The sequence below is a fragment of the Ambystoma mexicanum genome, chromosome 4p, assembly GCF_040938575.1.
Source record: "Ambystoma mexicanum isolate Mex_15411 chromosome 4p, UKY_AmexF1_1, whole genome shotgun sequence".
Taxonomy (NCBI): domain Eukaryota; kingdom Metazoa; phylum Chordata; class Amphibia; order Caudata; family Ambystomatidae; genus Ambystoma; species Ambystoma mexicanum.
The window spans coordinates 221,214,753-221,235,606 of NC_090927.1; the positions used below are offsets into that span (position 1 = coordinate 221,214,753).

General features: G+C 46.8%; 1 protein-coding gene across 1 annotated transcript in view; it reads right to left on the bottom strand.

The window, feature by feature from the left end:
- CTSB (cathepsin B) overlaps positions 1 to 20,854 on the bottom strand; it is a 116,644-nt gene that overhangs the window by 21,005 nt on the left and 74,785 nt on the right. Inside the window, exons 7-8 of the mRNA XM_069605737.1 lie at positions 16,223 to 16,369; positions 9,373 to 9,489 (exon numbers count right to left, since the gene is read on the bottom strand). Of these exons, the coding sequence (XP_069461838.1) occupies positions 9,373 to 9,489; positions 16,223 to 16,369 (264 nt within the window). The remainder of the gene's footprint in view (positions 1 to 9,372; positions 9,490 to 16,222; positions 16,370 to 20,854) is intronic.

Sequence of the window (20,854 nt, forward strand, 5' to 3'; positions counted from 1 at the left end):
CCCCCCAGTACAAGGTTTTCCTTCGACCACCCTCGCAGCGAGAGAACCAAGGCCTGCAAGACCACCACTACATCGTCCCTTGTCCGCTGGCCTGACACCACTGGCTGTTGAGCCACCCTTGCATTGGGCGCAGGCGTGCGTGAGGTACTAAATACATACATGACGACATTACTAGCAATCGCACGGCTTTGCGTACGGTCACCTCTCGAACGGCTACATATTGGAGGGATCTGAAACAGCATGTTTTGGACCCTCTCGTTTGTTCGAATTAGAGCCCCTAGGAATTGTTTGACTTGGCTGGGGTCTAGACTGGACTTCTCGTTGGAGAACCCCAGGTGGAACAAAAGGTCTACAGTCTTTTGGGTATTTGAGAAGCAGGTTTTCATAAGAATCCCCTGTTATGAGCCAGTTGTCGAGGTAAGGGTAGACCGGAATGGACAACCTGCGCAGGTGTGCCACTGCCAGTATCTTCATGAATACCCTTGGCGCTGAGGCTATGCCGAAGGGTAGCACTTTGAACTGATAGTTTTTGCCTTCTATCATGAACCTGAGGTATTTCCTGTGCGCTGGCAGCATTGAAATATGAAAGTATTCATCTTTCATGTCCAGTGTTGCCATGTAATCCCCTGAATGATCACCATATGAAATTTGCGGTTTTACGAATTTGTTCGCTGGGCGCAGATCTAATACAGGGCGCATGGTTAAATCCTTTTTTGGGTACAGGGCAGTACACTGAATAAATACCCTCTTTTACCTGTGACAGAGGCACGACCTCTATGGCTCCCTTTTCCAGCAGCAGTTCGACTTCCTGAAGGATGGAGAGGTGTTCTGGTGACAAGCGTCTTTCCCTTGGGGTCTGAATGTTATTAAAACGACCGAATTCGATGCAGTAACCGTGGGCTATTGCTGACAGTACCCAATGGTCTGTGGTAATCCCCTCCCATGCTTGCAGGAATGATAGCCGGTCCCTGACTTGAGATGCATGGGAGGGGACCCAAACGGATCATTTGGTGGTGGTAGCCAGGGAGCCTCTGGGAGTGGGCCCCGACGTCTTCCCTTGCCACAACGTTGTCCTCTTTGAGCATACAGTCCCCTGGTTCCCTGAGGGGAGGACCAGTTGCTGGCTGAGGTGTATTGTTTTTGTCGTTGGCCACGAAAAAGTGCCTGTTGCCATAACCGCTTATTAGGAGATCTTGTGATTTGGTCCAGGGTTTAGTATTTCTAGCGCGCCATCAACAGCCTTGCCAAACAAGTTTGAGTCTTCAAGGGGTTTGTTGATGACGGACGCCTGTGTTTCTGGCTTGAAACCAGAGTCAGAGCCAAGCATGTCGCTTAAGAAGTACACCCTGAACTAGTGACCGGCCAGCCGTTTTCAGGTGTTCTGGGTGATGCTTTGGTACACCCGAGTACCTTCTGTCACAGTGGCTAATAAGCGGGTTCGCAAGGGCTCAGGGGCTTCTTGTAGGCCTTCACGCAACAATTGGGCATCGGCGTAGCTAGCCAACAAAGTTGTATTGTTGGAAATACGCGTGGCAAAAACTGCTGAGGATGTAATCCTAAGGCATAAAGCTTCTTCCCCTCTTTGTCTGGGGGTGCTTTGCTAGTAGATAGCAGAACCCCCACCCTTTTCCTCGTGATGTTTACTACCAGGGAATCAGGTATGGAATGAGCCCTAATATATAAGGGATCAGAAGGTGAGGGGTTAAAGAGCTTCTCGATTCTTGGATTGACCCCTCTAACCAATGCAGGTGTAGATAAAGGAGGGAACGAGGCGTCTCTTGATTGAGGCAAGAATGGGTATGGCTTGGCTAGCAGGCGGCTTTTCCTTAATTATTTTTTCAACAAAATCTATTTCTGGGGTATTTAGGAATTCTTCCTCTTCCTGAAAATGTGTATCTCTTCATTGAGGTCATATGTATCAATTTCTTCCTCAAGTGGGTCAAAAGGTCTTGGGAATTTGGCCCTAGGGTCTTCAGGGAGCACCTCCCTTGGCCTTTTGGGTGTAGTGTGTTCAGAAGTGGACACAAACCTATCTAGCCTGTCCATACAGGATTCAAATCTTTCCATAGTCCACTGGGATTACCCTGAACGGTCTAGTGGCAGAAAGGCTTGCTCCTCCGCCTCTAGGTGTCGAGATCTCTCCCATAGCGTGGAGGCTATACCCCCGTCGCCTTCTGAGAACCCTTCTTGTGGGCCCGGCACTGGGGACGCATCTCTGGGTTTTCCCTTCGACGTAGGGGGGTGGAAGGATGTTCCAACGTAGCCTCCGTAGATTTCGGCGTCTGACCTTCTGAGCAGGCTTTGGTGACTCCTTCACCAGCCATTTCTGCACGTCTTTGGAGACTATTCTAGCTATGTTTTCCACGACTAGTTTGTCCGTCGAGGGCTGGTCGTGAATAGTTTGGCGAGACCGGAACATTGCCGTCAACGGACGCCGTCTTAAGAGGCGTTTCGATGGACGTTAGCGCCCTTAGTTTAAGACAGCCCAGTCCCTAGGCGTGTATGCAGCTGCGGGGAGGGCTGGCGACCCTTACATTCGGTGGAGGCTTCCGGTTGATTCGCCGTCTCCGTTGGCGCAGAGGCCTTCTTTTATTTACTCGACGAATGGCTGTGGGTTGTGTTTTAAGTGACTTTTGCGTGTGCGTCAGCTTCACCGGGGTGTACATCCCCAAAAGGAGGGCCGGAGCCGAGCTTTTCGGGGCTGGGGACAGACGCGATGGAGCGGGAGCGCTCCATTGAGAGGTCAACAACCTCCGTTACGGAGGTAGCGTTATCACTATCCCCCTCGTCACACTCGGCGGCGGGTGAGGAATCAGCCTTCGACATGCCGTAGGCTGCCCACCTCTTGACCTTGCGTTCCTTCTAAGTTTTTGGGCGAAGGAGTTTACAGGCCGCACACCCAGCCTCGTTGTGGTCGAGGGATAAGCAGCTGTTACACCGCTTATGCTTGTCCTTCCACGGAAATTTGCAGTTACGTGGGAAAAATCTAAATGGAGTCCTCTCCATAGCCGATGATGTATTCAGTGATAACGACCCGGAAGGAAAGGGGTTGGGGAGAAAGGGAAAGGCATTCTAGAAGAAACAGAAATGTCCACACCAACCCCTACTCTCCCTACTGTGTAGGACGGCGAGGCTGGGCCACGTGTTCGGCAGCGCCGATAGGATCACCTCCGTCGAAACTCGGCGGGGAAGTTGAATGGCCATCGAAAGAGGGCTGGAGGTGGTTTAAACAATAACTGACAAATCGACTAAATAATGGCAATGTCTCTTACGAGCTCTGCATAAGGCGGCCTGTAATCTGGGCGGAAAAAAACAATCTGAGGGACCTCGACGCGTGAGGGATTTTGGGTACACTACACGTCACTATAGGGACAGTATTACAGACACGCCTATGTCGACGTCCCCTTTTCGAAAAACAAGATGCAATACTCCGCAGTGACCACTGGATGTCGGACTATGCACAGCATGTGAATCTAAGCAGATACAACCATCAGAAACTAAGTAACCAAGCTTGGTTTGGCGCGCAGAGCAAAACTCTAGAAGGAACTTTCCACAAAGAAACAGTGAAAAAAGAAGACCGGGAACTGCTTTTACAAAGGGGACTCAGACGCCATCTTGAAAACATTACTCCTGCTATTTAACGCTACTGGTGTTCACGGTCGGGAAAAATCATGGTAGTTCGTTGTAAAACCACTGCCACCACCCATTGAGAGGAAAGGGTAGCATTTGACTGCTACATGAGGAGCATAGACATAGGGGATACTAAGTAACTCCTCCAGCACTATTGTAAGATAGGATGGGCTGGGTCTGGAATTTAAGACTAGTAAAGTAAATTTCACTTTACTTACTCTGGGAAACAGTTCATCCCAGAGAAGGAATTTAAACCTTGGGAAAGCCTGAAAAGGTTTCCCTGTGCCACTGCACGGAGGCTGCTGTGTGACAAAGGTAAAGATTATGCCTATGGAGTCGTCTAAAACTCAAAGAAAGCAAGCGTAAAACCCCATTTCAAAACACGAGAGGGGGAAAAAAATTAAACCAAGCCCTCAAAATCCAGCAGGGGGTCTCTAAGGTGAAGGTAATTAGCACATTTGAGAATCCTCCCTAACGGGATAGATCAAGTTGTAGCGCATTTTGAGGCTGGCTATGCCTACCACCTCAGAGGAGGAAATCCTCCTTGGCGGACATTCCCTGTCGAATCAAACACAGGGTCAGGACAGCAGCAGTGCGTCTGTAGTTACTGTAGGCGATAGAGGAATCTGGTCATCTTCGGAGCTTCAGTTCCAGTGGTCAGACTTCGATCCCAAAAGCCTCGCCTTTTATGCAAGAACCCATTTATTCAGTCCTATAGCCAGCCGCCCAGTTCAAACTGGTTTCAGCCAGGCATACCTACAGACAAGGGCCAGAGATGTTTTGGGCTCCTCCCTCACTTCCTACCTCAGCAGACACATTGGGGCCTTAACAGGCTTTACAAAGGGTTCCCACCAAAGGCAAAACCAGAGGACCTAACCCCACCTGCAATGGTAGAGTGGCCAAGAAGGAACAAACAAAAAACATGACAAAAAATATTATCACCCATGGGTGCTGTAATGCAGCTCGGGGAAACAGCATGCACGTAACTAACAAAAAAAAAAGTGTACACTGCCACAAGTCTTAGGTTTGGTTACTTCAACTACAAACGTTACAGGAGCTGTGGGAAAGGAGTTACAATGTATCCCCTCATCAATCAACATAAGGTGGTGTGTACTGATCCCATAAGAAAAAACATCCTACTATCCTTGATAACAGTAGTTCTAAGGAAAAAAGTAAAGAATAGGAAGGGAAGCCCAAGATACTCCCCATAGGTGTGCTGCAAGTATTTATTACAGAAGCATGTAATAAAATACATGAAGACGCCCTCCTGCTCCAGCAGGAAGCTGATTGAGGCCACGCCCAACCCCACAGTGCAAGGGGGTAAGGGCATGGGAGTTTGGTGCCACGGAGCGAGTTCGGCACAGAGGAGAGAGATATTTTACTGGCACTGTCACCCAAAGAATGGAAGGGGAAGCATAGTTGGGGAAATGGATCCACAGGTGACGAGCCTTAACATTAGAATGGCTGACAACCCATCTTGCATCATCATCATCATCGGGGGTGGGGAGGACCGAGCAGTTCATAAGCACACGATTGATAGCCAAACGCAAGCTGGTGGCAGCCCCAGGTGACTACACTGGACTGAACCACTCACTGGGGTCCAGGTAGATCAGAGGAAGCAAACTCTGGTTATTGACCCTGTAATAATGGAACTTTGGGGACAAATCCAGTCTACTAGCGCACTACCAGAGATTGAACAAGATTATATTCTAGCACCCAGGGGCTAGGATTTGAATTGTACTCTCTAGCAGCATTGGCCAACCATTGAGCTGGGGAGGGGACGCCACGGAGGAACATCTGGCTGATCTAAAAGACTAAATGACATCAATGGCCAAAGTCGCAGCTTAAACAGGAGCTTGTTGGATCCTTTGGAATTTGAGTCACAGCTTTCTCTACTACAAATTAACATGCCCTTTGTCCCTGAAATGTTTGAAAGTGCGGTGGACAATCACTGTTGTACTAAAGATACAATGCCTAAACGCAGCTTTAACCCTCCCACCCCCCGCATCTCCCGGACAAACATTCAACGGCCTTGAAAGTATTTTACCCCAGGCATCTAGCCACTCAAGATGAAGACCCCGATGATCTTAGACATGTCCATCACTGGACAGGTTGGTGAGGGAGCAGCCTTACCACGAGTCTGACTTTTGAACTATCATGGCAGAACTTAGAGATAAAGAGGTTATTGATCCGGATTAAGGCCCAGGAGAGGAACAGGTGCTAGGGATGGCAAGAGTACCGACTGCCCAACGGGGGTGCAATCACAGTCCAAGTTGGCTATTGACAAAAGTGCTATTGGTGGGATGGAGAGGGAAACTTCTGTGGAAGTGGTGGTCTGGAGAGGCGTTCAAGTTGTGGTCCCATATTAGAGTGGGTGCTCTGGGTTGGTCCCTCTTACACTAAGCGAAGACTCAGAGGCTCAAGCAGTCTTGATTTTGGGAGCCTGTGCTGTTTCCCCAAATGAAATATTTAAGAAATAACCCACTGGCTGGAGCTGACCCTGTGGTACAAAATAACCCTATTGTTGTGCCTTCGCCTAGGGTAAGTAGAACCTGCGCCAGGCAGGGACCAAGGAGAGGCAAACTATCTGCATCAAGTATCCAAAAACCACAAAACGATATGACTCAAGGGAGGCGCTGCTAAACAAATTACACTGGTTGCGTACTGTTGGGGCAGTTACTCCGTATCCTGGGAGAGCATCTCAAAATGTATCAGACTCCATTACCAGGGGGAGGATTAAGGGGGTGAACGGGTGTATCGGGACTACTGTACTGTCTGACATCTTGGGCATTAAGAAAAGCCCTCCAACAATGAACAGCTTCATCCAAATCAGCCCTGACCCCAGAACAGATCACTAGTCTATAGTAAGGCCTCTGAATATTGTGCAACGCCTCTGAATCTTGTGTAATCGGGGGAAAATGTGTTGTACTGGTGAGACGGCATCAGGGAGCTGCAATAGAACAATGACAGAAACACACAATCTTGATGGAAGCAGACTATTGTCGGGAGCATCATCTGGAGTGGGGATCTTGGGTTAAATATCAGTGACTCTCTCAAGGTGGGACGTGACAAAGTAGTAAGATGCATAATTTTGTGATATGCTTACAAAAACGTGTGGTTTATGTTATTTTGAGCCATTTGTACTTTCATGGCCGAATAAAGTTGTGATGAAGGAAAGCATGACTCCAGAATACAGTAGCAGAAAAAAAGAATAGTGTTTCCATCTTAGAGCAACACGAATGAGTGAGTGTGCTACGATCATTTGAATCTAGCTTAATAATGGACCCAGGAGAGCCCGTGGGTTCCAACCCAGGCGTTTTAGATGGAGGTTCTCCCTCTTCCTGAACAGTGTTTCTCTAGGAACTCCAGAAGCCATTTTAAGAGGGACTTCAAATCTATCTGTAGTCCAAGCACTACCAGAGGGATGGGGGAAGGAAACATTTCTCCCCTCCCCACCCACCCCCAACCACTTGTGTGCCTGGTTTTCTAGTGTATCCACTAAAAGGGTGGTGGCCGCTGTGCATCCAGCCCTTGTTATTTGAGCAGGTGCCAGAAGAGTGTTTCAGCACCTGCAGTGGATGTTTTGGTGACATAAGGCATTTGGCACATAACCACTTTTGCTTGGCATATGTTTGGACTGAGCCGAAAGCAAAGCACTGGGCGCAAGGTTTTACTAGACGCTGAGCCACCAGCTGAGGATATTTGTTCCACTTTCACCTTTAAACCGACGAATGCATCAAAATGTGTGGCGAGGGAGAGGTGGGTGTTTCCCTCCCATAGATTTTATACACTTGCCTTTGTCGCCTGCGGAAGCCTTCATAGCAATGCAGGGTACATACTGATCGGACCAGAGTAGTGACGCCGGGGAGATTCCAGAATGGCAGTAAAGGTGCCAGAACTGTCCTGTTCGGCCTTAGATTCCTCAGCGCTGGCGGGGTATTCAGGCGACCCCCCAGAATGCATCATGCAGGCTGCCCAGTACTTCAACAACCTTTAGGAGTGGTCAGTTTGAAGAGCTTACACATGACATTTAGCCTCCTGTTGGTCTCTAGGAAGACAATGGTTAGACATGCTAGGTTTATCCTTCTGGGGAAGTTAGTTTTCTGCACGACAGCTAAAATTTAGAAAGAAGTCTTCTCCATTATTAACGCTGGGGGACAGGGAGATGAGCGCCATTATGTGGGAAATGTGTGGAGACATTCTCTAAAAAGTTACTAAAGTGTTTCCTCCCCACTGTCCTTATTTTGTAGACTGAAGCCTGATGCGCTGTAGGCCATCAGCGAGGTTCTAGAAACCCTGAGCGTTGATGCTGTAGAGGGCCCCAGGTTGCATTGAGTGGAATCCCCAAGAGTTCATATAATAAAGCAATATACATCTAAAGGTTTGTTGACTAGCAGTAACACCTAAACTTGAACTCTGAAATGAGACCAAAATAATGGTGGAAAAACAAATCTGAGGACCTGGACATGTGAAGGACCATGACTACAGTACATGTCACAGTAAGGTTATTAATACAAACACCCAGTCTACGGCCCCTTTTAGATTTAGAAAAGCAGTCATTTAATACTCCCCACCAAGTACTAGAGGTTGGCAAATAACGCAATTCCAAGCAGATTCACAAGAGCCTAAGGCACCCTTGACATGCTTTGGGGCCACTAATGCGTGGGCCAGCCCCCAATAAAAACAGGTGGTTTGGAACCTTTGCTGCTAGAGATTCCATTTTCCTCCCCATTGAGAAACCTGCAGCATAGTTTATTCTGATGGAAAAATCATAATGATTATAGTATTGGTTTGGATTAATAACGTGGTGGTGATGGGTTAGATGTTCATTGATATTAGAAGAGGTCTAGTTTGCAATGTTCTTATATGTGCCTAACAGGTACTGCTTTCTGAAATCAGATGTGGATGCCCAGTGCCTGTGGTATAGAGATCAGGTGGACTCCACAGAGTCCAATCTACATCTTGCAACTGATCAGCACAGCATGTGCACACAGATCATGTTGAATAGTCTATGTCAGATGATCAAAGGATCCAACTCGGCAGATGGACAATGAGGCAAACCAGCTCAAATTGGATGCCAGAGTCTCCCTGTAATCCTTAATATCTGAATCATAGCGCTGGTCATGCAGGAAACTTCCAGTTCTTACTCACCATCCATAGCACCCCACCCACCCCCTCCCCCACCCCTCAGACGTGCAATCCCTTGCAGCTTAGCTGCACTCATTTGGTTTCTCATTTTGAAATATTCAAATTATACCCAGATCCTACAACACCTGCTGTAAAAGCTTTCAGCATTTACTCCCCCTTGAATACAGTCAGGCAGCACGAAAAGAATCCCTTGAAATGGATTCTGCTAGCAGGGCCAAGTCGCAGCAGATTTCAGCATTTACCTTGCCAGCCTGAGCCATAGAAGTCCAACCCTGTCCTTCCAATGCAAACCTTACCAGTCCCCAGACAGTGAAGATCTTCAATCAGAATTTGTTAGGTGTGACCAGAAGGCTTGGTGAGGGCCGCTCATCCTACTCCTCAGACATGTCAACACTGCAATTCCTCCATTGAACCTTTAAGAATCTGCAAATCTTCCCTTTCAGACTCTGAAAGATCTGGTTGTTTTAAACCAGGTAGGAAGTTAACCTACACCTGCCGTCAGCACAAGGAAGGCTATTTGTTGGTATAGGAGTGCTTTACAAGAGCCAACCATAAGAAACTGCATGGCGAGTCTAGTAATACCTCAACACAAACCTGATTTGTAGTTCAGGAAGTCCTCGTAAACTGAGAAAGCAGCCTCAACTGGGCCATTTTTGTAGATCTCCGCCATGATCTCCTGTTCACCACTGGAAACGCTGTATGATGAAGCACCTGGAGAGAAAAAAGGAGGACTTTAACTGGAACAACAGACGTAAATATACACAAATGCCCACATTTACTGAACAAGCCTTTTTATCCCATACTCATTCACTGCATGCAGCTTAAGTCCTAGCTGAATTTAAGCTACTCAAACCGCCACAAAAGTTGCAGAATTTTCAGTAACTGGTCTGCAGTAATACTTTGGCAGAGGGTGTAAGGAACATCAAGGGCAAAGAAATATGAAATATTCCCATCCACAAAGCCAGTCTTCCAGAAATGTCCTCGATGGCTTTGAAGAAGTGTTCAGACAATGGACTGGTTTGAGTTCACATTAGCAGCCATCTACCAGGTCTGGCTGACCGGTACACCAAGGTTGGATAGATTATCCAGACAGCATTGAAAGGCTGAAATGTATTTTGCAACAAACTCCAGATCATCCCTGCTAATTAAGTAGGTACCCGCAACACTTTCACAGGCAGATTTCTCTGGACCAGACGGATCACTGTATGGCATGTAATTAAGTCCTGATTCTCAGTGGTATAACAGAAGGGACAACAGCAACACACATACACTCCAAATACACACTTATTTCTCTAAATCAGCAAATAACCGTTGGGGATAGCACACAGACTCTTACTACACCCTCAGGTGACTTAAATAGATAGGACACTCTGGACATTAATATAGAACCGTTTTATTTAAAGCAATACAGAGGAGTGTCAAAGAAATGGGTTATTAGAATAAGATCACACAAATACTTCGAAGCAGGTAAGTAGTTTTTGAACCCCACCCCCAATGCAAAATTACCCATTTCCTGGAGGGAAGGTAACGTTAGGGAGAATTCTCATAAATGTGCTAATTCCCTTCAACTTAAGAGACCCCCAGCAACTTTGCTGGATTTTGAGGACTTGATTTTAATAACCTGGAGAGAGTGAACCTTTTTCCCCACTCATGTATTTTAATGTGATTTTCTACAGTGTTCATTTTGGTTATGGAGCCTGACAAACTCTATAGGCATCATCTTTGACAATTTTGTCACAGAGCACCTTCAGTGCAGTGACACAGGGAAGTCCTCCAGATGTCCCAAGGTTTAAATACCTTCTCTGGCATAAACTACTGTTTCCCAGAGCAGTAAAGTGAAATTGACTTTAGTGTGTTCTGGGTCTAGGAAAAATACTATCTTACAAGAGTGCTGAGGGGTCACTTCGTATCCCCTTTGTCTAGCTTCTAAAGTAACATGTTTTATGTTACCCTTTCCTAACTGAATGGCTGGTGGCAGTGGTTTTGTTTTGAACTTACCACAACCTTTCGCAGCTCGGTAAAGCAACCGCGGGAGCCATCTTTTTCAAAATGGCGCAGAGCCATCTTTGATAAAATGGCCGCCGGTCTTTTTTCGCTATGTCGTTGTGGAAAGGTCCTTCGAGATTTTCTCTGCTCATCGAACCAGGTTTTGGTCTCTGTTCATTTTGCCTTTGGCTGGGTTTCTGTTACACTCACCTGGTATCCACAGGGGTTCCACACAATACTGGATGGAGGTCTAAGCGCTATCCCGGACCCCTCTCTGCTTGGTTATGTGCCAGATGTTGGGTAGCGCCTATAACAGGAGAATGGAGTGTTAAGATACTGGTTCTGTGATGGGTGGACTCCCACCTCCCTCTGGTCCAAATCCCCTCCCTTGGGATTATTGCTCACCTTGGGTTTTTGTGCGTTGAACTCTCCGTCCTGCGTCTCTGTGCAGGGGGTGGGGGCGTGGTTGGTGAGGGCGTTCTGTGGACCCAGTTGCTTCACTGGCCCGTATGACCTTATGTTAGGTCTTTATTCTCTTTCTTTCTCAGTTTTCTGTCCTCGGCATCTTGCTCCACTACGCTGTACCAGCAATGTCTCTTTATTTTCACAGGGATGGTTGCGATCTCGGAGTTGCCACGCTGATGGCGAAGACCACGGTGAGTTATTGATCCGGAGTGCTGCGCTGTTGATTGGCGTTATTGCTAACCTATGTTCTCTTCTCTTTGTACAGGTTGATGTGATGTTCCAGAGTGATGAGCGATGAGCGATCGAAAAGCTGCTTGCCCAAGTAAGTGCCGACCTTGTTCCTTCTCCCTTGCAGGTTGCGGTGAAACCCGGAGATGGGCAAGGTAAGAAGCGTAGGGTGCTGCCCTGACTCGCTGCTTGCCCAGATAATTGTTTTTAATGCTGTCCTTGTTTCTTTACCTTTGCTGGTTGCAGCGAACTCTGGAGATGGGGGTGGGGGGGGGGGGGGGGGAGGTAAGCGTAGCGCAGGATGGATTCAAGGCCGGTTACTTCACACGCAAGTGTTCTTGCTTGCTAATGCTGTTCTTGTTCTTCCAGGTTATTAATGGAATCCGGATCTAGGGCTTCAGGATCGGGCCGCCGGGGAAGCAGATGAGCAGGAGCTGGACACAGCGAGCGTTATGCTGCAGGAGTGCAGACTAACTCTAAGTGTGTTCTGCTGTGTGGTTTAAATAGCTGTAGTTCCAGGCCCAGCCACACCCAAAACACTAGCCTGCATGGCTTGGTTCTAAAGAACGGAGCTGTGTAATAGGCCTCCATGTTGGATTAAGGACCAAAACTGGTATTGATTCCTGATAAGCCTGGTGCCAGGACTGACTCAATGTAGGTTTCTGATGGAGTTTTAAGGCCCTTAGGGCCAATGTGAAGGGCTTTAGCCCCATTGCTGCCAGGGGGCTGTTATACCTGAGGGGGTCAGGGGGCATGGATTGTGACAGTTTCTTCGTGAAACCTGCCTCTGGCTCCAGAGTGTCTGGGGTAGGCATGAAGTGGGCAGGGGCCCAAAACTCCCTGTGCTTAGTCTCCTAGGAGACCCAGAAGCACTCAGTGATTAGCTGGCTGACTGTCCGGCAAGGACGGCCACCCTGCTGGGCAAGTGACAGCTAGGCTGGAACGAAAGGGAGAGAACTGAATAGGCCCCTGCAAGGAAGACTTCTCCCTTTGAGTTGGTGGGACCAATCAACTCCAAAGTAAGCCACCTGGACATCAATCTCAGAGCTGGTTGAATTTTCACATAGTTGCTGCTGGAAACCATGAAGCCAGGGAGAGGAACACCAGATTGTGTGCATTGCTTTGAAGCTGGCCTAGAGCTTTTGGAAGATCCTCTGGACTCCCAAGAAGCAGGACTGAACAAGCCTGAGGCCCAACAGAGTGCAGGACCCCAGAAGCAAGGAAGGTCCACAAGGTGGTATGATTTGCGAGTAGCTGATCTGAAGTGTGCCCAGTGCTGCTGCCGACCTTCAAACCATAGTGCAGGAGTCCCCAGACATCCTCTTGTCCCCACAACTGAGGCCCAGGAACAATAGAATCTGCAGGACTACAACAGGAACAGAAGCCAGCTGGAACCTTTTCTTCAGACTCAAGGTACTGTGACATTAGGAGTACTTAACGTGTGTGTGTGTAGCTTGCTTGCTCGCTCTCACTGGGACTTGCATCTGCTGCCTTGGCAGAGTTTCTTGCATCTTGGCTCTTCACAAGCCTCCCAGCTGCTTGTGGCCCAACAGTGATTCTTTCAACAAAACTATTAACATTCCCAAGACTTTTGCCCATCTTCAAGAAGTGCCTCAGGTCCCCAAGACTTTGCTCAAGTGACCTTGGCTGTCCTGGCACCCTGAAGACTTCTTACCCTCCGACTGTGCTCAACTATCCCACAAAAAGTCATACATACCTTACTTGTATAGCTGGGAAAGGGTTCATCTAGATTGCATTGGTGGGTGGTGGGGGTGGGGGGATTTGCTTACCTGTTTGAGAAACTTGTTAACCATTGTTTCCTTCCCTAACCTTTTCCTTTTTGCCATAACTTCAGTATTACAGTTCAAGTGTAAAAAGTGATATATTAATGTCCACAGTGTCCTAGCAATTGAAGTCAACCGAGGGTGTAGGAAGCATCTGTGTGCCATCCCAAAAGGGTATCTACGTAACTGAAGAAGTAGTTTGTATTTAAGTGTTGCATATTACTCCCTTCTAAGGCTTATTTTAAAACTGATGTTCAATTAATAAATAAGGATTAATATCAAGAAACCTTGAGTATAAGTGTTATTTGAATACAGGTCACTGTGAATCTCTATTTTACAACCCTACCACACATTGTCCCCTCTTGAGATAAGCCTGGCTGCTCAGTCACTCTACCAACTTGTGTAGTACAGGCCTATACCAAAGGTTGGGTTACCAATTGCCAAGAGGACAATGCTGGTATCTTCCCACAGGGTTACTACATACAATCTTGCCTAACACGATCTTTGCTGGAGGACCTTCCCCAACTGGCTGTACTTTGCTGCTGCTGAACAGAGTGCCAGGGGTCGAGAAATCAGAGTCAAGTGCGACGTCTTTAAGCCAGACCCGAGCTCTAGGAAGATCCCGAAGACCCTCTCGAAGCAGGACAACCCAAGCTCGAGTCACCTCACCTGAGAGCTGGACTCAAGTGAAGGCAGCCCAACCAGTGTCCAAGCTCTGCTATGGTGCCAGTAGCTGAAACCGTGAAGTGCCACTGACATGAAATGAGCCCATAGATGCCGCCCACCTCCGAACAGCTGTGCAGGAGACCTCCAGACATCCTCCCCTTTTTCCCCATGACCAATACTCAGGAACATAGGATCTGCAACCAAGACAGAAACCAGCTGGATCCTCTTCTAACCTAAGGTACTGTTCTGACTAAGGGGTACTAACTCTTTGTCTTTAGCTTGCTTTTCTCAGTGGAGACTTGCAGTAGCTGCTTTCGAAAGTAGACCTCCGCCAACTTTCACAAGTTAACAGCTTGCGGCCCTACTGTGATTTTCTACAACAAAACTTTGTGCAAGACTTCTGCTATCCAAGAAGTGCCTCTGCTCCATAGACTTTGCAGGGAGTTAGACAGCCAACATCAATTTGGAACAGACTCTTCCAACCCATTGACTTGATTCTTACTGCCCCTCATAGGGGATACATTGGTTTTGAACGAATATTTGCTGGGGAAGGGGATTGAAGTGCTCACATGCTCAGAGAACCCGTTAACCTTTTTTCCCCCCTTTCTTCTAACTTTTCCATTTTACCAACTTCAGAATTTACCAAGTGCAAAAAGTGATACAAATAAATGCCAATACTGTCCTAGTTAGTGAAGTCACCTCAGGGTGGTGGAAGTGTGTATGAAGCATCTCTAAAGAGTATACTTGCTTGACTTGAATCTGAGAAAGTATTGGAGTATTTTTACTGTTGCACATTGCCCTTTTTAAAGAATGCACATTTAAAAATGGACAGCTGAATACATTATTTTAGTAGAACACCTTGAGTGCAAAGGTTATTTGGATTTGTGGATCGATGCTGCAGCTCACATTTACCCCTCTTGAGATAAGTCTGGCTGCTCAGTCACTCTACCAACTTGTGTAGTACAGAACTATACCAATAGGTAGATTACCGAATACCAAGAGGCCAAGGCAGGTGTAGTCTCCCACACGGTTACCATTTCAAATCTTGCCCAACACTCCTTCATATCGTCCCCAAACCCTGTGTCAATGCTGGCCTGTGAGATTGCCACTGCTTTTCTGCACAAGTATGCTACAGAGCAAAATGAGACATGACCAGGAAGCCCTGAGGAAAAACCTCAAAACAGCAACTAAACATTAGCAAGATGTCCCTGAAAAGGGGAGTTGCACATGCCTTACACTTAGTCATAATTCCCATCATCATTCTAACTGAACCTACAACTATAATCTTAGTGGCCATATGCCCCTAGTATTACAGTTTAACTCCAAGTTGGTTGTCCCATTAAACCACACTAGGTCAGATTTGCTCTAGCTCTGCAAATTGATAAATCAGTCATCCATTCCAGTTGTAATTAACAGCACATGCTGGAAACAAAAGGTCCTTGATAGTTTGACAGATCTTCTAACAGCATCAGTTTTATCCATAGATTCACAGGTCTAGGCAGTTCACTCACTTGTAAGAAGCACGCACAGTTTGTTTCCACACTCCCCATAGGTTAGCCATTAACACCAGAATAACGTGACAGAACATCTAAACACCATACTGCTAGCTTAAAAGTTGAATGCAGACAGGCCCTTCTGTAAGCAAAATGCACGCTACATGAAGCGCAGACTTCAAACTACAGTGTTATATATGCCCTAATTGTGGAGCATATGGTTGAGACCCAAAGTCCTCCATGACTGAGCAGACTAGCACACTCCTTCACTTACAAACCTGCTTCCCACTACACCCAAATAACCCTTATTGGTTGCGGCATGAAGACCTGCCAGACCTCAAGAGACGGATAGCGTTCCTGAACCAAAACACCAAGTGGTGGGGAGGGGAGAAGGTGACAACCGTTTAGGGACACCCTCTATTGGAGGCAAACACAGGGAAGAGTTAACACATCCAGACCCCCTGAAGGGGTCTACACCTCCACGATAGGAAGGTGTAGGCTTGGCCAGAATCACAAAAGGCCACCAGGACAGTACACAAATAAAACACTGCACTCCCTACCAATGCAACATTGAATAAACTCTTCTCCAGATAGCAACATGGACAAATGTTAGATCACTGAAAGGGCATATTTTGGCTGGTGGCTGTTTGAGAGTAGACACATTTTCCTCTTTTAAGCTAGAGTAAAGAAATCAAAATCTTAATCCTGTGTGGGATTTATTTGCGCCTAATTGTCTAGATACCACCCCATCCCAATGTCCAAAATTAGAATTTACGATTGAGCAAAGGACAAAGCAGTGCATTTGCAACAATTACTACTTACCATAATGTTTATCTTGTTTATATTGTGGAGAATAGCCTTCCTCACATGTTTTCACACATTTTGGAGTGTCTCCCTCTTCTCCTTTACAGGAAGGTCGTGAACCATTTACATGATGCTCACATGGGGGTATAGTGTATGGTCTGCAGCCTAGAAAATAAACAAAAAAACTTTAGGCAAGGGTATAAAACATTCCAGTCTTTGGAGTGATGTTAATGTACTGTCCAATAACAAATCCCACGCTATCCACGTGGAAGCAAAATGCCAAAAAGCTGTTCACAGTACAATACTGTTCATGTCTACAAATACAAAAAATAAAAGAAAAAGCATAGTCACAAGAAATCAACTACCCCAAGCTACTAACCAAATCCTTCAACTGTGCATAGTAGCTTAATAACACAGATTACTCATTTGGTTACGCACCCACGTGCAAAGCTTTTTGCACGTTATGCATGAGCAACTTCAGTAATTTCAGTACAGCATTCATACCTTATTGAACTATCTGTGCTAAACAAGCACTCACAACTGCAGATTGCTTGTTCTCCCTAAAGGATTGTTATCAACCACAACATTTTGGCTTCTATAAAATGTGGCTGGATCTTCATGCAGTACATGACGTATTTAATGGCTATGTGCAACTGATGAAAGGCCAGTTTCAGCTTTCACTCTGAAACGAAAAAGCAATTCCCAGTCTGGACGAGCTATAAAACGTAACTTAAGGGAGAAATCCATTATTTGGAGGAAAGAATCTTTAGTCCCCGTTTAGGAACCCCTAAAAAAATGTAAAGACTCAACCACACTGGGTAGTGGGACTTCTAATGAAGTCACCCTGCAACCCTTTTGGTGTATATGGTCCCATCGTATTTTAAAGTGCTCCTGGGACAGTTACTTCCTAAACATACTCCCTGTTAGAGAGGAATTAGCACATTTCTGTGAATTCTCCCCACCTTACAGACCCCAGCTCATTTGCTGGACTCTGATGACTTTTCTGGAGAGCGAGACCCTTTTCCCCCCACTCTCGTATTTTTAATGTAACTTTTTTGGTGTGACAAACTCCATTGGCATATTTTTACATTGTAGCACACATCACCTGAGTGTAGTGCTACAGGGAAGTCTTACAGATTTCCCCAAAGGCTTCTTTATCTAGGATAATTACTATTGCCAAGAACAGTAAAGTGAAATTGACTTTACACTTTAATGTCTAGACCCAGCACACTATCTTACAATAGGGTGCTGGAGGGGTTACCTAGTATCCCCTTTGTCTAGCTTCTCATGTAACATTTTAATGTTACCCTTTCCTCGATGAATGGCTGGTGGCAGAGGTTTACTTCCAACTACTGTGGTGTGTCTTTACCACGGGCTGCGCTCGCAGCTGCACTAAAGCACCCTTGGGTGCCATTTCTGTCAAAATGGTCCCGGTGGTCTTTTTTCACCATTTCTTTGTGGAAAGGTCCTCCTTGAGATTCTCTGCACGCCAAACCTGGTTTGGTCCCTTTGTCCGTTTTGTCTTTGACGGGATTCATGAGTGATGCCCGCCTCTGGCTCAAAGGTGCCTGGTGGGGGCAGGAAGTGAGGAAGGTACCCAAAACTCCCTGTGCTTAGTCTCCTAGGATACAGCAATGCACTCCTAGTTGATTGGCCGGCTGGCTGTCTGCAAGGAAGCCACCCTGCTGGGTGAGTGACAGGCAGGCTGGGGAGAAACCTGCGACCGAGAAGCCCTTGCCAGGACGACTTCTCCCTTTGAGTTGGTGGGACCAATCAGCTCCAAAGTAAGCCACCTGGACATCCGTCTCGAAGCTGGTTGAAATACTAACCGACATACCAGGGAGAGGAACACCAGTTTGTGTACATTGCTTTTAAGCTGGCCAAGAGCTCCAGGAAGACCCTCCGGACTCCCCGGAAGCAGGACTGACTGAACCTGAGCAAAGAAAGCCTGTCTCGACGTCCAGGAACCACAGTGGTGCTGTTTGCGGTAGACGCGAGGAGTGAGACAGCAAATCGCCACTTTTATGAAGATAGCTGGTTGCTGTTGGTAACCGTGTCATTGCAGTACAGGAGTACCTAGGCATCCTCCCTCTTGTCTCCACGACCGAGGCCCAGGAACACTAGGACCTGCAGAGCTGAACAGGAACAGAAGTCTTCTACTGCTTTTCTTCTAACTAAAGGTACTGTAAAGTCTAAGAACTTACCTCTTGTTGTAGATTTGTTTCTACTCTTCACAAGCCTAACAGCATGTGGCCCTACATTGATTCTCCTTCACTAGACTTCTAAAACATTGTGCAAAGACTTTTCTACTTACCTGCAAGAAGTTCTTCAGCTACATAGACTTGCCTATTGACTTTGGCCTAGCCTGTTTCCACTGAAAGATCTGACACTGGGGAGGATTGAAAAGTATGTGCCTGCTTATGAAGAATTGTGATCCCTTGTTTGTTCAGAGTAACCTTTTTAACAGTAACATATCAATGTCCACAGTGTCCCAACAATTGATGTCACCTGAGGGTGTAGAAGTGTGTGCGGCATCCCCAATGGGTGCTTGCGGACTTAGAAACTAAGCGTGTGTATTCTTAATATTGCTTCCAGAAGGTTTATATAACCGGTAAATATAATTGGTTTTATCAAGAATCCTTGAGTTTAAGTGTTTGTTTGAATACTTGTCACCAAGTCTTGGTGTAACCACTCTACTGCTCTTGAGATAAGCCTGGCTGCTCTACCACACTACCAACCTGTGTAGTTCAGATTTATACCAAAGGTTGTGTCCTATTGCCAGGAGGCTGAGATTGTTGTGGGGCTCCCTGTTAAGCAAAGTTTAGATGCAGTACCCTCTGGGACTGGGGGGAAACGGACGGACACACACACACACACACCCCCCCCCACCCCCCCACCCCCAACTACAGGTACAGGAAACCCAACCTTTGGTATAGGCTTGTACTGCAGTTTTGGTAGCGTTTTGAGCAGTCTGGCTTACCTCAAGAGGGGAAATGTGAGCTGTAGTGGAGTTACAAAGATTCAGTTATTCAAATAAACTTACACGCAAGGTTTCTTGCATAAACAATTATTAATTTATAGTCTGTTATAAAGCCTTCTTTAAAAGGGAGCAGTAACACAAATATACTTCAAAACTGTACACAGAGTTTCTGAATCAGACAACACTCTTTTGGGACGGCCCACAGACAATCTACACCCACAGGTGACTTCAGTAACAAGGGTGCTGGGGACATTAATATCTTACTGTTGGCATTCAGAACACTCTTAAAAGTTTGGTAAAAGGCAAAGGTTATAAGAACAGAGTTCACTATTCAATTCAATAGGCTAAGCCAAAGTCAATGGGCAAAAGTCTTGGATAGGATAAAGCACTTCTGGTAAGTAAATGCAAACGTCTTTGCACAAGTTCTTAGGAGTCTGATGAGAAGAATCCAATGTAGGGCCACAAGCTGATTAGACGTGAGTTGTTGAAGTTGCAAGCACTCTACAGTAGGAGCCAAGTTCAGACCTTTTACAGTACCTTTGAAGAAAAGCTGCAGCTGATGACCTCAGTTTCTGTGCAGATCTCACTGTTCCTGGCCCTCAGTCATGGGGACAATAGGGAGGACGTTGGGGGACTCTTGCAATGCACTGGGACGTTCAAAACCCACAACCTGCAAACTTCACGTTCAGTGGCTGTTCAGTGTTTCAGCTCCTCGCGTCTACTGCAAATAGCAACACCACGGTTCCTGGCTGTCGAGATGGACTGTTCTTGCTCCTGGTGTCCTGCATTCCATTGAGGGGGCTCAGGCTCGGCCAGTCCTGCTTCCTGGGAGTCCAGAGGATCTTCCTGAAGCTCTAGGCCAGCTTAAAAGCAACGCACACAATCTTATGTTCCACTCCCTGGCTATACGGTTTCCAGCAGCAACTCTGGAGATTCAACCAGCTCCAAGATGGATGTCCAGGTGGCTTACTTTGGAGTGGATTGGTCCCGCCAACTCAAGGGGAGAAGTCATCCGTGGAGGGGCTTCTCCGTCGATGTGAACTTGGCGTTTTGGCACTGCAGCAGTGCTTACCTGGGCAAACCAACAGTCTAGAAGTTGCAGCAGGGGGCCTCTTCAAGTTCTTCTTCGGTTACTTCAGCCAGTGGTCAACTCTGCCTTCCAAGCTAAAAGCCTCCCCTTTTATTCAGTTCTCTCCCATTCATTCCAGCCTAGCTGTCAGTCACCCAGCAGGGTGGCTGTCCTTGCCAGACAGTCAGCCGGCCAATCACTACAGAGTGTATTTGGGTCTCCTAGGAGACTAAGCACAGGGAGTTTTGGGCACCTCCCTCACTTCCTGCCTACCCCAGACACCCTGGAGCCAGAGGCAGGCTTCATGTGAATCCCCTTTCTTACAATACAAGCCTTTTCAGAAAGGCAGCGAGCAGCTCAAGTCAAGCAAACCCGGTGTTGCATGTTTAGAATGGCAGTATGATATCCAAGGTGAGTAAAACACTATACACTTCGGTTTCAGGAATACAGTAAAAGCAACATACTTTCTAGATTAGTGGAACACAACTCAAAGTAAATAACATACTTTTCAGAATGGCAGCAAGCAATCACAGCCAAGTAAGAACTTTGTAACATATCTATTTCAGAAATAACCAGTTACAGCACTAACAGAGCAAGTACT